Raw genomic sequence first — 20,716 nt, forward strand, 5'->3', positions numbered from 1 at the left:
GGGCCTGGCCAGAGAATCCAGGGATTCAAGGACAAGATTTGCTGAGCTGACAATAAATGCACCTTTTTTCTTTTATCTCCCCTCCTCAACCAGGATCACACACAGACCTATTCCCTGGTTCATTTTCTTACCTTTATGGGTCAAAGTCAACCCCAGGAATCCCAGCTCACATTTGCATCCAGGCTTCCTTTTGCTCCTCTCATCCAAACGCCTTTAATTTTTGCTGCTGTACTTTTTGCCTACAGACAAACAGCTTGTGTTCAAACAAGTCGCCTTCTGATTTCAGAATCCTTTCCCAGGTTTTACATGGTGGTGCCCCTCCACCTCCCTAGAAGCTGGTGGCACCACATATCTCAGGGACCCGAGGTCTGCAAGAGCATTTGAGCAGTTAACATTCCCACATGGGAAATGAGTCCATGTGGATGTTGTAGAACTGAGATGTTTGAAGTAAAGAAGTGGTTAGTTAAGAAAGAAAGGCAAGGTATTCTAAGCAGAACTGCAATCTTGGGATGGCTGCTCTGTAAAACAGCTATTTGGGGCAGTCTGAAGCAAGAAATGAATGCTTTTTTTTGCATAGAACTGTGGTGTAAGCCAGAGGTGCAGCGGGCAGGAGGTGAGAGGATTCACCAGAGTGGGGAGCAGAACAGGCAGATCTACTGAAATACACTGCTGAGGGGAGCAGCGGGCGAGACAGGTGAGGTCTGCCGCACCATGTGGGTCACCTCTCTGACCAAGGATAGAACTAGGCCATAGCAATGGCAGAGCTGAGACTTAACCCTTAGCCCACCAGGGAGGCCCAAAAAACACTTTTGACACAGACAGGATTTCTCAGAATCGTTCTTTGACAAGGAACTGTAATAGAACCTGCTGGGCCAACTAGGGAGAATGTGGAAGACAGAAGCAGAAGCAGCAGCTCTGGTATTGCTTTCTGGGTTAGGGATTTGAAATGGCTCAGTAACCAGGGCTTTCCCAGCATGCCTGAGGGCTGGCCTCACCAGGTAGAGGTAAACTGCCTGCCCTATCTTGAGCTTATTCTTCTCACTTATGGAGGCTGATATTGCAGCATATCCAGTAAAAACTGGTACATCAGGATCATGGAGAACCTGACAGTCAAATTTCTGTAACTCGTGACAAGATCCTTTGCATTGACTCAATCCCCCCAAACCAGTAAGAAATCAAGGTGTGGCCTGAGGTCTTGCTACCATATCGTCTACCACAGGAGGGGGTCCCTTTGAGGGCCACTTGGGAGATTTATAACTTCAGAAAATCTCAAATGCTAGACTGAGGTAAAACCCCTCAACTTGGCCTGAAGCCCAGTTGATACCAATTGATTAAAAAAAAATCAGGCCCAGCCGGGGAAATGTGAATAGGTGTGTCTTTCAAAGATTACTCTGTTGCAGGGCTGAGGCTTGGGGCAGGAAACAATCTTTCATCAGTATTATCTGGGATTATGGGGATTGATCAAATGCTGTTTCTCTCTGGTAAACACTACCCCCAAATGAACATCTGCACAGCTGTTAGGTTTTTGTTGAACAAGATTGGTAGTTAACTGAAGCCTGAAAACTTAACTTGCCCTTTGACCTGTTTATCACCCACAGCAAATATCTCCATGTTCTCAGCAAACTGACACCATTAAATTCAATCATCCTTGATTTAATAATTCATGAGTTACATAATACCCTTCCCAATAACGATCATCTCCCCAAAATTGGTCTGTATTTCTATCACTGCCCTTCTTGCAAGGACTTTGTCCTGTTTCTCCTGTCAAATACCTAGTTCCTTTAGGACAGGCTAACGGTCACCTTAGTCTCTAAACCTCCGGAGCTTATCACAATGTTAGGTACATGGTGGACTACTAAATATTTGTTGAGTAAATTAATCAGATACTGAATTGTCTCTTATGTATAATTTTTTGGGGGGAAATCCACCTTAACTCTACAAAGCTAAACTCAATTCAAGACCTAAAAACAGGACATCAGTAAGACTAAAACTTTTCCTTTTGCTTACCTTTTCAATGATCTTGAAAAATACATTGATTTTTAAATGTTTTAGCTGATAAATACAAAAATAACTACATTTGGAAGACTGTGAGCATTTAGAAAAACACTAAATTCTAAGAATTTAATGGGAAATAGGCACAATTCTGGAAATAAAAAATATAGAAAAAACTCTCCAAACTTACTAGATATTATCTAGCTCTTCACTTAGTAAAGTTTCAATAAAATGGCAATTCAGAAATGATGGTGTGAAGCCTAAGGACACCCATACACTCAAGTACTAGAGGAGTAACTGTGTATGTGTACATACATTGTACATACATAAGTACAATACATATATAAACTCAAATTACCTTTATACCTTTCTATTCACTTCTAAGAATATATATTTTAAGGAATCAAAATGTTGAATCTATGTGGTATGACTAAGAAGAACAAGGCTTTATCACATACTAGGTATGGAATCTTCAGCAAAATATTAAATTTCTGGGCTCAGTTTCTTATTCAGTGAAATGGTGATTTGAAAAGGCTGGGGGTGGGGGAAACAGTACCTACAGGGTTGGTGTAAAGATTAAATGAGAATATATTAGTGTTTAGAACATATTAAATAATGTTAAATGCTATTTTTCCATATCAGAAATCATAAAAGAGTAACTAAAAAAATTATGGTAAATTCATATAATGGCATATTACAGTCTTAAAAAGTAATTTTTATAACATTTTTAATGATGTTAGAGATGCATGTATTAAATGATAAAACATGAAAAAGATATAAAATTATAGTATGATTTCAATTATGTAAAAAATATATCAATATATAGGAAATGATCTAGCAGAAAATATACCAAAAATTATAACTGATTACTTTAGGTAGTAGAATTTCACCTGTTTGCTATTGTTTTTCCCTATATTTTTCTAGCATTGTTTTTATGACTTGTAAAATTGGAAAACATCATACTTTTATAAGGTCAAAATAAAGTAATAGCAAATTTAAAAAATTTATAGAAATGCTCAACTATTCATACGTAAATGATATAATACAGAAATTATGGTGGCTTTCCAAAACTCAATTATTTACTGTGGAATTTACAAATATAGAGCATTGTATTGATGCAAAATAAACATTACAGGGAACATAAAGCAGTAAATATCCCTTGTTTGAATCTGTTTACAAACTTGCGTGTGAAATTTGGCACTAGCAGTGTGCTCCCTGACTAAAAATGGTTCACATTCTACTTAGGCAAGCCTCTCCCACCCCCAACAACATGTTTTAGGGCCCAGGTTATTTGAGCCAGAATTCCCTTTTTATGCTGAATGAGCAGTGGGCCTTGCTAGGAACTCTTAGAACTATGCCTTCTCCCAGCTTACTCCACACTCTAGCAGCTTTTACCTTTTCTATCCTTCAAACTACAAATTTCTCATCCTTTTGCAAATTTTCAAAGGGAAGAACTCCTCCAGCAGATTATAGTAAGGAGAAAGAAGATATTCCCTTCAAACTTTGCAAATGCTTTTCAATTCTTTATACACAAATTTCCCCCCTTCTTGAATAGCTTTAGAGCCTATGTGCCTCAACTCTTTACCTTTCAGATTACCTTACCTTTTTATTAGTCCAAAACACCATCTTGGTTTCAATGAATGTTTACCCTTACAGCACTCAGCCTATTAAGTATATACATATCAAGTCTATATAACTATCATTCCAGACTCTAACAGTTTTTAATAACAACAGTACTAAGGAGAATAAACAATCACAATTATAACAGACTTCAGAAAACTGTTCATATTCTTAACACAGTTCTCCTTTGGGGCAAACTGCAAAGAAACTTATTGTTAATGAATCAACATTTCCATCGAAGCAGTACTGAGTTAGACATTAAGCACTTGAGCAATGTTGCTAAAAACCCATCCTAGCTAGTATGTATCAGCTGTTCATCTAAACACCCACCCACACTTTATTAATCAGGAACTCCCCAGATGTTAATAGATTTGGCTGCTCAATCTTCACAGTAAAAGCTATCCTCATAATCACCTATCAGTTTAACCAACCCCAAACTTTACAAATTAATACAACACAATCTAAATGCACCATAAATTTATATTTGTTAATATTGGTATTAGAACATTTAAACATTTCAAACTACATAAAAATATGACAAACAATATAAAATAGAAAGAAATTTTTTGACAATTTACTTCCAAAACATCACTGTTTCCTATAATGCAACAAGACAGCTTACACAATTTTCCAGAAAACATAGTGTTTTCAGTGGAGTGTGATCAACAAAAATCAGCACAGTCCCACACAATAATGTCTCCAATTTATTATCTTTTCCACAGTACAAATTTTTCACAAACTGTAAATCCTTTGCAGTTATTCAAAGTCTGTAAACAAGTGCCTGAATCCTCATATCTACCCTCTCAGTTTAAGATTGTGAATGTTTTAAGTCCTTCAATCAAGTTTCAGTTCTTCCACTTTCATAAGGAATCAAGAGCCTTCTGTCTTTAAATTATTTATATTTTATCATACAGCCTGCAATGCAGTAAATCACAGTGAAAGCCCTGGGGGAAAAAAAAAAAAACCAAGAAGATCTTTACAGCAGGACTTGAAACTTTATAATATTAAATGCATTTAAAGAAGCTTCCCATAATAAAAGCGTGGGTTTTCATTTCCAGAAATCAAGTCAATTAGAAATGCTAGGTTCTACTTAAAAACCCATTTTGATCTAAAAATGAAAACAGTCCCCAATCCATAGTCATTTTATAAACTCTATGCAGTTTCACTTTGCAGAGATTTTTTTTTTTTCCAGTCTGGAAAACAGTAGTGCAATTAGTTTTTATTTCTTTTAAGTTATTTAGTCCAAGATGTAAATAGCTCTGTGGAAAGATAAGAAGATGCTCTGGTAAACAAGAATTTTTGCAAGCCCATGCTGGCTTACTAGTCCATTAAAGCATGTAAGTCCATAGTGGCTTTCAACAAAATATTGTATATACATCACTAAAACAAAGCAAAAATAAATAGGCAGAAATGACTGTAAACTGTCTCATCTCTTAATGATTTTTCAGTAATAACTGGCTTGACGAACTGATTATAGAGTCATTTAAATAAGCAGACAGTAGACAGTTGCCCTTAGGGACATTCCACTATGGCATCCAGTCTGGAAAGCCCCACAGGAGTTACATTCCTAAAATTAAAACAACAGAGGGTTTGGAGGGTAGGAGATAAAAGTTTAAAGATGCCACTTGAAGGGACTCTCCATCAAGTCAAGTCAGTTCACTTAGACTTCTTCTTAAAAAGGCTTTTAATTTTTGATGGCTTTTTGCTTTTCTCTCCATTATGACAAAGGTCATGCGGGATGCTGCTTATCCGGGCAACATTTGGGGCTTCCTGAGCTGGTTTGCCCTCATTGCCAGCTGAGGAACAAGACGTGTGGCGAGCTTTTGGCACCGGGATGCCACTGGAAAGCTGGTTCATGCTACAGGATTTCTCCAAGATGCCATTGTACACTTTGCTCGCGGGACTAAATATCATGCTCTTGGTTTCTGTCAGGCCCGCGCAGTCAGGAGAGCCCCGAGAGACATCTGCGGTGATGGGGGAGTCTCCTCTGGACGAATCCTCGAGGGAGAGCTCATCTCTTGATATCTTTCGAGGAGACAACGTTTGGTATATCTCAAGGCTCGAAGGAGGAGACTGTTTCCTTCCAATGGAAGAATTTAAGGAGTCACATTCTGAAGCTGTGTCTGGCACCTCCCTGCATGACAGAGGCAAAGGTAAAACTTTTAAATTGGCGTGTTCTAACAAGTACCAGCAGACATTCTAAATAATTCTAACTAAATAATTTCCATCGCTTCATATCTATCAAAATTTAAAAGGGGGTGGGTGGGCAGATGCTAAATTTCTATACACATTTCAACAAAATTAGAAAACTACTACTTTAAATCACACAACATTAAAACTCAATGTTGAATTTTTAACAAAAACTAAAATGAGATCTTACATCTAAGAAACGTGGTAATTTAAGTTACACCTTTTTTACTTGTCACAAATATTTTTTCTTATCATTTCAGCTACTTTTGTGTTTTGTCTCAAAACAGTATTTTTCTTTCTAGGTAATATAGTTCACATATTTGAAAAGATCAATTTTAGTCACTACCTCGCCCTTTAAGTTTTTAGTCATTAAATCATGAAATGTGCCTTCCTAAGAAAGGAAAAAAAGGAATATATAGCAAGCTAAATGTAAGTACACTGAAATTAAAAAAAAAAAAAAAGAGGGATGAGTTGCATGCAATAAGGTGGGGGAGTGGAAGGGAGGTGAAAGGCAATGAAAAAAGGCTTCTCAAAAATAGACATTTAATAAATCCTCAGAGGTTTATTCTTTTGTGAAATTTTTCTGGTTTTGACACAGTAGAAAAGGTTTTCAACTCTAATGCTATCATTCATTCCTTCAAAACGTACCTCAAATCCACCACTTCTTACCTCCCCATTGTTACCAGCCCTTTTCCTTAACCACCATGAAGTCACCTCACTACTATAACAGCTTCCTAATTGGTCTCCCTGCTTCTTTTTTAAAAAAATTTTATTGTGGTAATATTAGTTTATTAATATTAAACTTTTAGTATACAGCATAGTTTGACATCTGTATATATCACGAGCACCACCAAAAGTCAAATTTTTAGCCAACACCATACAACTGACCCCCTTCACCTGTTCTGCCTACTCCCCAAACCTCTTTCTCCTGTGGAAACAAACCACTACCTGTTCTCTGATTCCGTTTTCATTCCTCCTTCTTATTTGCTTCTCTACACAATCATTAAAGTGGTTTTAAAAAACTCAAAGTAACATCATCACCTTCCTCAAAACTTTCCATTTTCTTCTCATACTCAGATTAAAATCCAAAGGGTTTTAACCCAAAATGGCCTACACTGCACACCCTGCCATCCTCTGCCTCGTTCCACCAAGGCTTCCTTGCTCCCTTCACAGGTCAATCCTGTGACTCCCTCTGGATCTTGGCACTTGCTGTCCCCTGTCTCACAGTTCCGCTCTCTTCCATCTCCCATGGCTTACACTTCGGGTCACTACTCAAATGTTGTCCCTTTTGGGGTGACTCCTTGGCCCTCATATCTGAAACAGCATTCTTTTCCTTTCACCTGTGTTTAGCAGCCCTGAACTTACCACACCTAACAATAATACTTTATGTGAACTTGTATATAAGTCAGTTTCCCCAGAAGAAAGGAAATTTAATGAGGACAGGGAGTCTTAGTAACATCTATATTATCTGCACTGGAATAGTGGCAAGCTCACGATGGGTGTTTAGTAAATAGTGATGGATCAATGTAATGAATGAATGAAATGAGGACTTGAAGAAAAAGAATATCGTATTTTTTTTAATGTGCCATGCCTGACATCAAAAAATGTTCACTCTATGAGAGAAATGGTTAAGAAACAAAACAGGAGAGTTGAAGTTAAAAATAACCAGAAAAAAAATGAAGTAGGGAAAGGATGAAAGCTTAAAACAAGGCAGACAGTGCTTAGAACAGAGCACAGAGGCTCACAATCCACTGGCGAGGATGAAGCCAGGACATTGTCTCACTTGTCTTGGCAGCTCAAGCTAACAGCAAGTGCACAGCACGCAGCAAAGACTAAATTCCTATTTATAGAATGAATGAACTGAACAATCTATCCTTGCATGACCTATGGCTGCTATTATTACTCATAACATACATGTTTTAGGTATGTATTAGACTGCTGAATATATTGTTACTTCTAAGTACTTCACTCACACATGCATGTGAAGATTGTTTTTATTACACTACAAGCTTTCAGAGGTACAAAATCCCCTGGAATGGTTTCATATTACACAGTGACATGTACTGCATAATTTTCAAGAGCTGATAAAGGGAAGTGCTAACAGAGGAGAAGAGGCAGTACAGAGAGAAAGAAATGATCAGATGCAGAAATCAATCTTAGGTATGGACTTTCCTGCAAGGCCTCCTTCTGGGGTGGATGTTCATAAGTTGAGTAGCATAGATCACTGTTTGCTGACGCTATTCAGATTCCAGAGAGAGAAAATGATTTAGTTACATTTTAGTGAGTTTACTTCATATTCTGCTATGTGCTTTGGCTACTTTGTGTGTGAAATTCTAAGCTACGTTAAAAATATTTCAGGAACTAGTCTCCAAAATCTGAATAATGTGTGAAAAGAATTCTGATCTAAGTTAGGAAACCTGGATTTCTATCATGGTTCTGCCATTTAATCAACTGTACAAACTTGGGCAAGTCAATTAAGTTCTTTAGGTCTCAATTTTCCTGTTAAAGTAAGAGAATTTAATTAATCTCTAACATTACTTCTAGTTCTAACATTCTAGTTCCAAAACAAATAATCCCAAGTTTTACAGTTTTATATTGCAAGGGTATGCAAAAAAAGCTAATCATAACGTGCTACTAAGCAAAGCTGCATCAAAATCTCCATTGCAATGAAGACACAAAATTTGGATTATCTCCTTAGGCATATGCTATAAATGAACGATCACTTGGCAATCGTAAATTTTACTTCTACTAGGTGAAATAACATATAAAAAATGATTATTAGATGGTGATGTCAACTAAAAACACCACATGACAAGAGACAACAAGGGATCATTTAGAGCATCCAGTCCATTCCCTTTGATTTGTTTTTCACATGAAGAGAGTAAGACTTTGGGGCCAGGTGGCTACCAAGTGTCTAAATTAGAAACTAACACCTGTCTTTCTGTCACTTAATACCATATGGTTTCAAAAGAGGAATGTGGTTTAAAAAGAAAAATCCTTAATAGCAACAGGCTTACAGAACTCTGCAGTCCTTAAGGTGGATGAGAATACACTGCCGCTACACCTATTTTGTAGAAATGATTAAATAATAATTTTCTCCTTTCAGTTGCTGGCATTTCCTGAAGTCTATGGCATCTGATACTTCTTGTTTACTAGCAAGTACTGGCACATAACAGAATAATTAGGTGACAACACACTTTCAAAACTCAGTCGTATTTGATAGTTCTTTGTGTTCAAGCATATTAAGCTCATGCCTTTCTATTTTACAAATAAAACTATATGGAAGACAAATTTACCTTCTGAGACTTGAGTCAATTGTGTGTAATGACCACAATTGTGTGTAATGTAATGACTGCAATTATACTCAAAATATCTATGTTTGTGGTAGAGAGAATTCTAAGATGGTCACCAAATTCCCAGCCCCAGGATAGACATATCTTCTTCAGCTACTTATCCAATTAAATATTAAAATAGGTGCTGCTGTGAAGGGATTTTTGCCATGTAATTAAGGTCCAAACCTGTCAGTCTTAATATTGAGAGATTTCTATTGAACTAAGTCTTTTAAATTTGGGTATAGAGAGAGATCAAAGACAAAAGTGAGAGATGCAAAGCAATGAAGGGATTTGATAGAAGAGAAATTCTCTGTTGCAAGCTCCGAAGACAGAGGTCACATGGAGAGAACAGCCAGCAGCTGGCAGGAACTGAGAGCAGCCCCCACTGACAGTAAGACAGAATCAAGGGCCCTGTGCCCCTGCCACAGGCAGGCAAATGCTGACACAATCAAGTGAACTCTGAGGAGGTTCCAAAACCCCAGATGAGAATGCAGCGCAGCCAGCATCTTGGTTTGAGACTTGGGAAAGCATGAGCAGAGAACCTGGCCACATAGGCTTAGACACTGACATAAAGAACAGAGAGCTAATAAATGGGGGTTGTTTGAAGCCACTAAGTTTGTGGTAACTTGTTATGCATCGAGAAAAAAGTGACAGGCCACATCACTGCCACCCGCCACCCCCCCCACCCTACCCCACCCCCGCGTCACTGCCACCCAGCCCAACACCTAGGGCAGTGGTCTGCTCACAGCCAATACCATTGCTTCTCAGCGGAGAAGTAAATGGCCTCCTCCTCCTCTTCATTTCGATAGAGCGCGGGGCAACTTGACACTGACAGGATGTCTGGATCAGGGGAAGGCAACGAATGCTGCGTGTGCTGGGCAAGCCTCGGGTGTGCTGAGTGCGGGGCGTGCAGAGGGAGCTGCGCGCGCTGAGACTGTGGTGAGGCCGGCACGATGCTGCGGCGCGAGCGACACAGGCTGCTGCTTCTGGCCAGTGACCCCGCGGGTTTGGCCATGGTCCCTGGATAAGCAAAATACTCATGAAATCCACTGCTCCTTGAATACACGCTACAGACACATACACGAGAACGGGTGCTAGAATGTGTCACCATTTACCTACCTTCGTTGGTGACTGCACAATTATTACCATCCTCTATACCTACACTGATTCTTAGGAAAGTTAAGAAATAAGAAGCAACCATTTAATAGAAATGAAAACAGGTCTGAAAAATAAACAGAAGTGAACATGAACATGAGCCTTTAATATAACATTTGATATTATTAACCGCAAGGCTAAAAATTTGCCCCCAACAACAAATCTTCAAATTTAAAAAATCCAATATGGCCTACTTGTAAGGAGTTTGTACTTTGTTGCAAAGCTCTGTATGAATTTTAACATCTAAAGAGGAAAACTGTAAGTAAAAAATAGACTGGATTTTCAACAGATTCCTTGATATTTCACAATTTGTTTGCTTAAAAATTTTTAATCAAGAATCATTATGAACAGACATTTCAGTGTGTCCAAAGAAGACACACCAGGGGTCAAGAGATACATGAAGTATTGTTCATCATTACTTATTACTAGAGCAATGAGCTATCACCTCACATATATGAGAATGGTTATTTTCCAAAAGACAAGAAACATGTTGAAGAGAATGTGGAGAAAGGAAAAACCCTTATTACACTGTTTGTGGGAATATAATTGGGTGCAGCATTATGGAAAGCAGTGTGGAGAGTTGTCAAGAAATTAAAAAAAGAAACACCATTCAATCCAATTGTCCTATATTTGGGTATTTACCCCCCAAAATACAAAAACACTAATTCAAAAAGACATGACCCCCTATATATATTGCAGCATTAGGTAGCAAAGAGCTGCAAACAACCCAAGTGCCTATTGATTGATGATTGAATAAAGAAGATGTGTCATATACACACAACAGAATACCATTTGGCTATTAAAACAAAAAAGAAAAGATGAAATCCTGCTCTATGCAACAATATGGACGACCCCAGAGGGAATCATGCCCAGTGAAGAAAGCCAGACAGAGAAAAAGCACTAAGCTTTCACCATATGTGGTATATAGAGAAAATAAACAAGAGAATTAAGAAAAACAAAAAATACACTTTTGGACTATAAAGTAAATTAGTGGTTACCAGAAGGAAAGAAGGGGAGAGGGTGAGGAAATCAGGAAAAACAGGTCAATGGCATGGTGATGGGACAGATATGGACCTCCAGCAAACGAACTTAATTGTGGTATATACACATTGATTCTTAGCGATGAATACTGGAACAGAGAAGAAAAGTAAAATTCAGAAGAAAATGGCTAATAGTTTTTTATAATTGATCGAAAGAAAGAAAAGGCTATTTTAACTATTTTATATCATGTATGATTAATTTCCTTTGCATTTCATTAATCAAAGGATATCTATTATAGCTATTTTGATATCTGATAACACAGACTTAAAGGCAAAAGTATTAGCCATAAAGTAGTCTCCATATTATTATAAAGGGAAAAGTTAAACAGCTACTACATCTGAACCTCAAAATATATAGTTTGAACCTGAATAATTTGATTCAAACTATATAACAAAAATGAGCACAATTTTAAGTTGATAAATGAGAGATTTTAACAAACATCTCTCTGCAACTGAGAAAAAAGCAGAGAAAAATAGTTAAGTATAAATTCTTAACTAATACAGTATATTGTCTCTATAAGAGTAGAAAATGGGGCCTCCCTCGTGGCCTAGGGGTTAAGTCTCAGCAGTATCATCCCTAAGGCCTGCGTTTGATATCCAGCCAGGAAGATTCCACATATACCACAGCAGACCTCTCCTGTCTTGCCCGCTGCTCCTCTTAGCAGTGTATTTCAGTAAATCCACCTGTTCTACTCCGCACTCTGTCTCTGGTGAATCCTCACACCTCCACCCCTCTGCAACTCTGGCCTATACCACATTTCTTCTATGCAAAAAAAAAAAAAGAGTAGAAAAGAATGTAATGGCTATGTTATGATACCAATGTAACCCTGACACCAAAATCTAAGACAGTGTTGAGGAGGAAAATTATTGGCTAATTTACAATTAAAGATGTAAAAACCTCCAAATATTCCAAAACAAATCCAATTTATTATAAAAATAGTACATTGTGACAAAAAATAGTTCTAATAACATCAAAGGAATTTATTTAAACAGATTATAATTTGATAAAATAAATACAAATAAAAGGAGATCAACTCAAAGTATGTAGAATAATTTGGTAAAATTTAGTCATTGACTTAAATGAAAATCTATTATCAGCAAAATAGAAGATGTAATTTCATTTAGTTAAAAGAAAAAAAACATACTTCAAGGTGAAATATTGGAAGCATTCTCTTGACAATCGTTACTGCCTATAATCACCATTTTTATTTAACATTTTACTGGTGAGCTGAGATTGGACAATAGGGGGTTAAGACATAAGGATAAGGAAGGAAAAAGCAAATCATTATTACTGTCCACACACACAAAAAATTCTCATAACAGAATTCAGTATTTCTAAATATAAAATCAGTACACCAACAACCTTTCCTTAAATATATCAGCAACAAGCAATATGAAGTATTAATTTCCTCTAAAGGTAACATGTATTACTACAAAAAAAAAATCTACAAAGGTCTTAGAAATTAATCACTTAAAAAAGGGCAAAAGCGCATGCAAAAGCTATGCAAATAAAATTATGGATTTAAAGATATATAAGCAATCTCAAAAAATGGAATTTATCAGCATCAATTCTTACAAATAAAGCTACAAATTCAAAGGCATTCTAAGTAAAAAGCCCAATGCAACTTTTCCACAATGGAATGGAATTCCATAAATTGATCCTAACAGTCATAAGAACATTTGATCAGTAACAGCAATTCTGAATTTGAATAATAAAAAAATATTTCAACTATCAAATACCAACAATGACTACAAAGCAATATATAAAAACGAAAGCAGAATGGGACCAGTCGAACAAAATAGCAGGCCTGGAAACATTTGTAAGTCTAAGGAAAGCAGCAATAGTATTCCAACTCAGCAGGATAGAGCTGGAATGAGGATAGGATAACTGTTTACATATATATATTTTATATATATATATATATTTAGATTGCTATCTCACAATAAGAACAAAAATAACTTCCAGGCAGACTAAAAAACTAAGGGATTAAAGTAAAACTTTTAGGAGCTCAAACAACAATCTATCATTTTTTGAAAAAGACATTATAAGCACAAATCAGATTTATAAAGAAAAATAACAGTACAGTTAAAAAAAAAAAAAGTCCATAACATGGTATCTGTAACCCTCAAATAACCAGAAAAAAAAATATATATATATATATGAGAAACTCTTACAGATCAATAAGAAATGTGGAGGGATTCCACAGCAGTAACACGCAACTCAGAGAGGAAGAAACATGAATGACAAATGCCAAAAGAAATGGTATTCTACCATTCATTAGTAATCAAGGAAATAAAAATATTAGTAACAGTAAGCAACATATCACACCTATTCAGTTACAAAACAATCTTATTATTCCAAATATTGGTGATACAAGCAGAGAGTCTTATAAATGGTGGGTGTGCAAAGTGATGGAATCATATGGAGAGCAACTTGGCAGAAACAAGTAAGAGCTGTCTTCCCATGCACCCAGCAATCCATTTCTATGTGTCCACCTAGAGAAACTCAAAGTTATGTACAAGGAAAGACAGAAAAGGATGCTTATTGCAGTACTGTTTGTAAGGAGAAAAAGGCAGAAAGACTGTATCTCAGTAGAAAAATTAATAAACTGGTTTATTATCACAATAAATAAATATATATACTGTGGTTAGCTCAAACAGTTACAGTGTCAACTGTTAATTCACGGCCGTTAATAATATCATATAATCTCCATATAACTAATTATATACATAATTCATACACAAGCTGTATGTAAATACGAGAAGTTTCTAAAGCATGCATTTGAACAAAGAGTTACAAAACCATACCTACAGTTTGATGGGGTTTATGTAAATTAAATACACAACAACTGCATCTGTTGGTTAAGGTTATATCTTTATGTAAAGAAAGTACAACAGGATTTATAAAACAAAACACATTACAACTTTAGGTTAGTGGGAAGGGTGGGTTTAGCTGTACCAGTAATGACTTATTTCAGAGGAAATAGGAGTAAGGCAAAATGTTCACATCTGTTTCTTTGTGGTAGGTAAACATAGTATTTTCCGTATTTTAAAGTACATCTAAGGGCTTTATATACCTATAACAATAGTATGTTTAATGGTATATATTAAAGGGCTCTAGTATTGTATATATAAGAAATTTTCAATAAATTACTACTATATATGCCCACTATGACTATTCAGCAGATACTATAAAAAAATAGAAAACAACTCTCCTGTTTTCCTAGACACACAAATTTATCCTCTGATATTTTGTCTCTCTTTTTTTACACATAAACACAGACAATATTACTCTGTGTATAGTTTTACAATCTTTCAATTTGTTCTTCAACACTAGAGGTATATTTCCTTGTCATTATTTCACCCTTACACAATTTACACATACCAATTGTGAAAATTTAAAACTGCTCAAGAGAGTGTATCATGACAAGCCTTTATGTTATTCTAGACACTAGTCCTACTGCCAAGAATTTCATCCTCACCAAGTCCAACAAGTAGCTTCTGTAATTCAGTAGAGTTACTGCCACCGCTGTGCCACTAGGTGGAAGCAGAGCTCTCAAACTGTAACCTTCAGCAAGGGTTATTTTTCAGAGATAGTAAAGATAGTAAATTTGGTCACATCATCTCTAAAATATCAAACTAATTTTAAAATTAATGCTTGCACTTTTTTATATTTAATAGTTCAAACTTTCCTATGTACCACAATCACAGCCATACCAAAGAGTTCAATGCACAGCATTACTTTAAAAAAAAAAAAAAAAAAGGCAGAGGAAAAAAACCCAGTGAATTTAGGGAATACATCTTTATGCATACTTGTGATATTGAGTAATTATGAATTCTAAGAAGGAAATGACCTCTTAAAAAGCTATTATTTTCAAACAAAATTATATACTCACGAATTAGTCTTGCCTTTGACAAGTTTAAGAACATAAAATTCAAGGATACAAAATTTGATCACAAACTAACCAGCTGGCCAGAGCTAGACCCATCACTATCTCACAGTGGGAGGCAAGCGAGCTGAGGTCACTCACTACCAGTATTTGCTGCATTTACAATTTGTCCTCTCCCTCCTCTTGCTGCCTCCCCTGCCTGTGTTATCTATCTGCCATTAAACCGAGAAATAAACCACAAGCACATGCTCACTATTCATTTGTATATTTAGGACTTTATTTCATAAAACTATCTTTAAAAAGTAGAATTCTTTCTAAGTTGTGACTTCAGGAGAGTTGTAACAATTGAAGAGAAAATTTTGAACTGTAAATTGTTTCTATCATGATTTTCCTCAAACACTAAAATTTCCATGTAAGATTTCAACCTATTAATGATTAAATTCTGATGTCCATTGTTTGGAATCTTGTTCTCTCTACATGCTTTCAAATAGGTCACAAGGACTGGGAAAATGAACCATGTGAACGACTGTAAGGTAAAGAGTCTTTCAAATTATTTCTAATATGAAAAACATGCCATTTTAATAAATTCAACTCTTTAACTTTGCAAAAAATCAAAATATTAAATAAATTCTAAAATTTATTAATAAAATTAAAAAATTTCACCTTCCTACTGAAATGTATTCTCTGCTATGAAAAATTTTCAAATGGAGCAGGTACCAAAGCAATGAAAACCACATATTTAAACTCCCTTTGGGAAGAGCCCCATTTGTATTTTGTATCCTTGCATTTTATGCTCTTAAACTTGTCAAATGCAAGACTAATTAATGAGTATATAAAATATTTCTAAACATAAACACAGTTTAATTTTGTTTAAAAGTAAATGGACTCAGTGCTTCATGAATTAAATACAGCACAATAATACTCTTTTAGTAAGAGGAGAAAATGAGAAAAGCAAAACAAAAAAACAAAAGACTTTCCTGTGGGAAATAGCAACTCAAGTAAAATGTAGTCACACAGTTAGATTGTGGCAGAACTAGGACTAGAACCCTAGCTTCTGAGATCTTCTCCTAATTTTTACTTTTCATTACAGATTAAGCTGCCATTGGAATTGAATTAGCATAAAAGATATTTGCCTGTGTGTGTGTGTGTGTACACGCACACATATCTATATTCTCAAACAGCAAATACAAAAATTAAAGAATGATCAAAATTTTTCATACATTTCAGAGTCTTTGTTGAACTCACCACTTACCAGGAAATTGCGACACTATCGGGGGTGTGTCTTCATCTAAGTCATCAACTCCCCCAGCAATTGGATAGGGTGGAATGGAGACTCTGGGCATCACCACCCAGCTGTGATCAGAATAAAGGGAAGAAGTCAGGCTGGGCAGTCCCGAGTTATGGGCTATCTGAAAGCCACAGATTTTCTCAATTTGTTGCCAGCGAAAGAGTCGTTCTCGTAAACAAGTTGTCAGCTCAGAGAGAGCTTTCCTGGAAAAGTAAACATAAGAATTAGTTGTTGCATCAAAGAGTCTTTAACATACCACTGAAAAAAAGGCAAGCGCAGAGACAGAACATGGCAATTAACTAATTTCACGAAGAAAATATCCATTCTTTGGGTGAATATGAACTTTGTAATTATAAATGACTAAATGACAAATTAAAATATAAATTATTTACAAATTACTCATTTTAACACCATGAAAGTAAACAGCAAAAATAATGTTCTTACTTTGCTTCCAGAATTTTGTGGTCTACCTCATCGAGGGAGGAGCTATGTGCCACATGCAGAGTCCCAAAGACTGTGCTTCTCTTCTTTTTAATTTTCTCTGCCTAGAAACCCAAGGACAGGAAATAAGGCTAGGTTTGAGGAAAAAATATACATAAACAAAGTTTATTTTGCTTTGACTATATCAATAATCATACATCAGAAGAGAATCAATAGTCAAGATACAATGCTATTTTCCAAAAAAGAAAACAGATGAAGAAGAAAGCATGCTTTCTTAAACTAGTCAGTAAATTCAAAACTTTGTTCTGGAATATGTTTCCCTTATTTCTATGGTTTAGGAAGACTTGAATCTTTTATTAAAACTAACAGAACAACATTAACTCTACCCTACTGCAAATGGAGGTGTTAGTGAATAAACTATACTTTTTTAAACAAGAAACAGATTAACACTTAATCTTATTTCACACAATTTAATAAGTCAGACATTAATTTCTAGTAACTACTAACCTGAATCAGATATGAAGCAGCAACCTAGAGGGAAAAAGCTCTGTATAAAACATTTATAATAATAATAGGAGTGATTTCTAAATGACATCAAGGTCATTTTGAAAGGTACGTATTTTTTTAAATACAGAAATTTAACTTTGTAGCCTAAGTTTATGACAACCAATTTATGCAATAAGCCAATTCATGAAAAGAATCTTAGATAACAAAAAGATCTGGGGATACAGATCTTTGTATCCCAACTCGTAAACCCCTTTGGAAATTTAGTAAATTTTCGAAGATTATAGTACCTCATCCTTAGCAATAGCTAATTGCATTTCAGCATTTTGTCTTTTAATATTGTAGTACTGTACTTCTACTTCATGTGTTAACTGAAGCCACTTCTGAAGGGCATCTGGAACAGACCAGCTGCTTCTTAGTTCAAATTCTTTCTCAGCCTTTTTAAGAGCCATTCGAACCTGGGAGGGAAGGAGGTAGGGAGAAAAGGGGTAAGGCAGGAAGGGGTGGGACAGAGTAGTGAGAGAGAGAGAGAGAAATTTCTCTTTTTAAAAGATAATAAAGATATTTTTTAAGAAATGAATTTTATTCCAAAATTACAACAAAAGTAATTTATTATGCTATTAATAAATATCTTCTTAAATCACAATGTCTAAAATAATACATTTCTAAGCTGAAGTGCACCTTAAACTCACTAAGCAAAGTTATAAAGTCAGAGGGTAGAGGAAGGGCATTTTACATATTTTAAGTTGCAACGTTAATTTTGTATTTTGTAATAGCCAGACCCACTAAGAGGGAAGAAAATCCAGGCCAGGGCATGTACAAACTAAAACTGACTATACTTTCTCACAATTCATTTTTTCTTTATGGAGTTAAGATATGAAAAAGTATGTTATAAGCATATCTGCCTATTGTAGTCTGTTTGACCAATTCTATTTAATCCACCGATTCTAATATGCCAAAAAATAGACAAGTCACCATTTGTAGACCCTATATGGATTTTAAGATATTAGCTTCTGAGTGAGTATGTACTTGATTAATTTCCACACGAAACTATGTGCAGTCCTTAGTGTAAGGATGTTCAAGTATTTCTTCCAGTGGCCCTTTGGAGGAGTCAGACAATAAACAGAAAACTAAAATGTTTAGTGAGTCAGGTGGTACTAAGCGCTAAGGATAAAGACTTTTTAAAAAATTAAATATATATATATTGTAAAAGATTTATTTTTATTTATGTTTTATCTATTTGTTTATGCATACAAGAACTGGGGTGTAGGCCAGATGTGCTGGGGGGTGGGGAGGTGGGTTTAGAGATTCACCAGAGACAGAGTGGAGAGCAGAACAGAGAGACCTAATGAAATACACTGCTGAGGGGAGCAGCGGGCAAGACAGGAGAGGTCTGCTGTGCCATGTGGGTCAACTCCCTCGCCAGGGATCGAACTCTGGCCATAGCAGTGACAGCACTGGGACTCAACCCATAAATCACCGGGGAGGTCCAGAACGAAGACTCTTAAGGAAAGAAAATACAGAGAAGGAAGAAACAACCTCTTCTGGGGTAGAAGAACTCAAGCTAAAGATGTGTAAAGATACATGATGGGATTTATGAAATGACATATGCACATGCAAGACCTTCTGACACAACAGTAAGTGAACTAAGGAGATCTTGCTTTTGGAGCTCTATAGCTGGCAAATTAATTTTCCTCAAAGATAAGTAAGGTAACTAAAACTCCATTCCCAAACTAACATGCAGAAAAATGTTTGATCTGAACAAACCCAACTTATTTAAGTAAACTTTATCATGTGCCAGAATAAACTAAGAAAAGTACTACACACAAACTTTTGATAAAGAAAATGAACAGCTGTCAGATACTCTAGAAAGAAATTATGGAGAAAACTTTCAAAAATCCAAAAAAAAAAGCTCACAGTGGGACACTAACAGCTTCTGCAGTTCAAAGCAGACATTAAAAGTAAGGGTAAGACAGCACGTGCTCACTGAAAACAAATCCTCAGCAACACTTGCCTGATATGACTCACTGTGCAATGTGCTTGGGACAATATGTTTAAGATGGCTAAGCTGGGGCATCCTTGCTATTCTCTCAGGAAGAGATCAGGTTCTGTGATGTGGAGTTGTAGTTATACTACAGGTCCTTTTTCTCACAAGATTTTAAAGTGAACATTTCTATACAATACTCATTGTTTAGGAAGTATAATGAGAAACTGAATAAATTTCACTTTTTCTCTTTAATTTTAAAAATTTTCCGGGCCTCCCCAGTGGTGCAGCGGTTGACAACGGGTTGCGAAGCTGCCCGCAGCCTCTGCAACGCCGGTTTGATCCCGGGCTGCTCCCCGGCCACTGGATAAGGGTCCCACATGGCGCGCAGACCTCTCCTGCCGCCCGCTGCTCCCCTCAGCAGTGTACTTCGGTCCTTCTGCCTGCTCTGCTCCCTGCTCTGGCTCTGGTGAATTCTCTCACCCTCCCGCGCTTCTGACTGTACCCAGTGCTTGTATAAATAAATAAATCTTTAAAAAAAATTTTTTTTCCTTAATATTATATCCACACATTATTTATAGAGTTCAACAAACATCTTTAATACAGAATTGATATATTTCTAGTATAAACTGAAGTTAAACATTGATTGACTGCAAATAATGGCTCAAAAAAAAGTTGTTACCCAGTTACAGCAACTATTTTAACTGTTTTGTGCCACTATTCAGTTTATCATTTGACCGAAATTCAAACCTTTAGTTTGATTAACACTGTCATTTACAGGGGAGTGGATGTAGTGAAAACTGAGTAACAACTTTTACAAATGAATTACTGGATTGTTTAAAAATATGGTAAAAATCCTTTGCATAAGAAAGTACTCATAACTGCAATAAGTAAAAAAGCATGATGTCACAGAACAGGCTAAACATCTGAAAAACTGGCTTCTGGACCCAACTTTCTTACTATCTTTGTGAACTTTAGCATGTTTTTAACCTTTTTATGACAGTCTATAGTCATAACTTGTCCTACTATAGGCTTCTTGAGACCTTAAAAACAAAATAATTTATGTGAAAAGTATTTAAACCACACAAAATATAAAGTGGTACCATCATCCACTCAGAAGTTCCTGTTTTAAGGAAAATATACAAAACACATTTAATTATAAGTTTAAGTTAATTATCCCCCTAACAAGAAATAACAATGACTCAAGCTGCACAGAATTGTGGATTATGTGACATTTATACACAAATTAATTTCCCAGTTAAACTCACTTGCATAAATAA

General features: G+C 36.0%; 1 protein-coding gene across 1 annotated transcript in view; it reads right to left on the bottom strand.

The window, feature by feature from the left end:
- Positions 1 to 5,268: 5,268 nt before the first annotated feature.
- The window catches only part of STIM2 (stromal interaction molecule 2), a gene marked incomplete at its 3' end in the record, with an annotated part of 63,201 nt that continues 47,753 nt past the window's right edge, over positions 5,269 to 20,716 (bottom strand). The window contains exons 7-12 of the mRNA XM_084233767.1: positions 17,743 to 17,910; positions 17,456 to 17,479; positions 16,952 to 17,052; positions 16,472 to 16,710; positions 9,890 to 10,154; positions 5,269 to 5,746 (exon numbers count right to left, since the gene is read on the bottom strand). Of these exons, the coding sequence (XP_084089893.1) occupies positions 5,269 to 5,746; positions 9,890 to 10,154; positions 16,472 to 16,710; positions 16,952 to 17,052; positions 17,456 to 17,479; positions 17,743 to 17,910 (1,275 nt within the window). The remainder of the gene's footprint in view (positions 5,747 to 9,889; positions 10,155 to 16,471; positions 16,711 to 16,951; positions 17,053 to 17,455; positions 17,480 to 17,742; positions 17,911 to 20,716) is intronic.

The sequence above is a fragment of the Talpa europaea genome, assembly GCF_964194135.1.
Source record: "Talpa europaea genome assembly, chromosome: 5".
NCBI classification, from domain to species: Eukaryota; Metazoa; Chordata; class Mammalia; order Eulipotyphla; family Talpidae; genus Talpa; species Talpa europaea.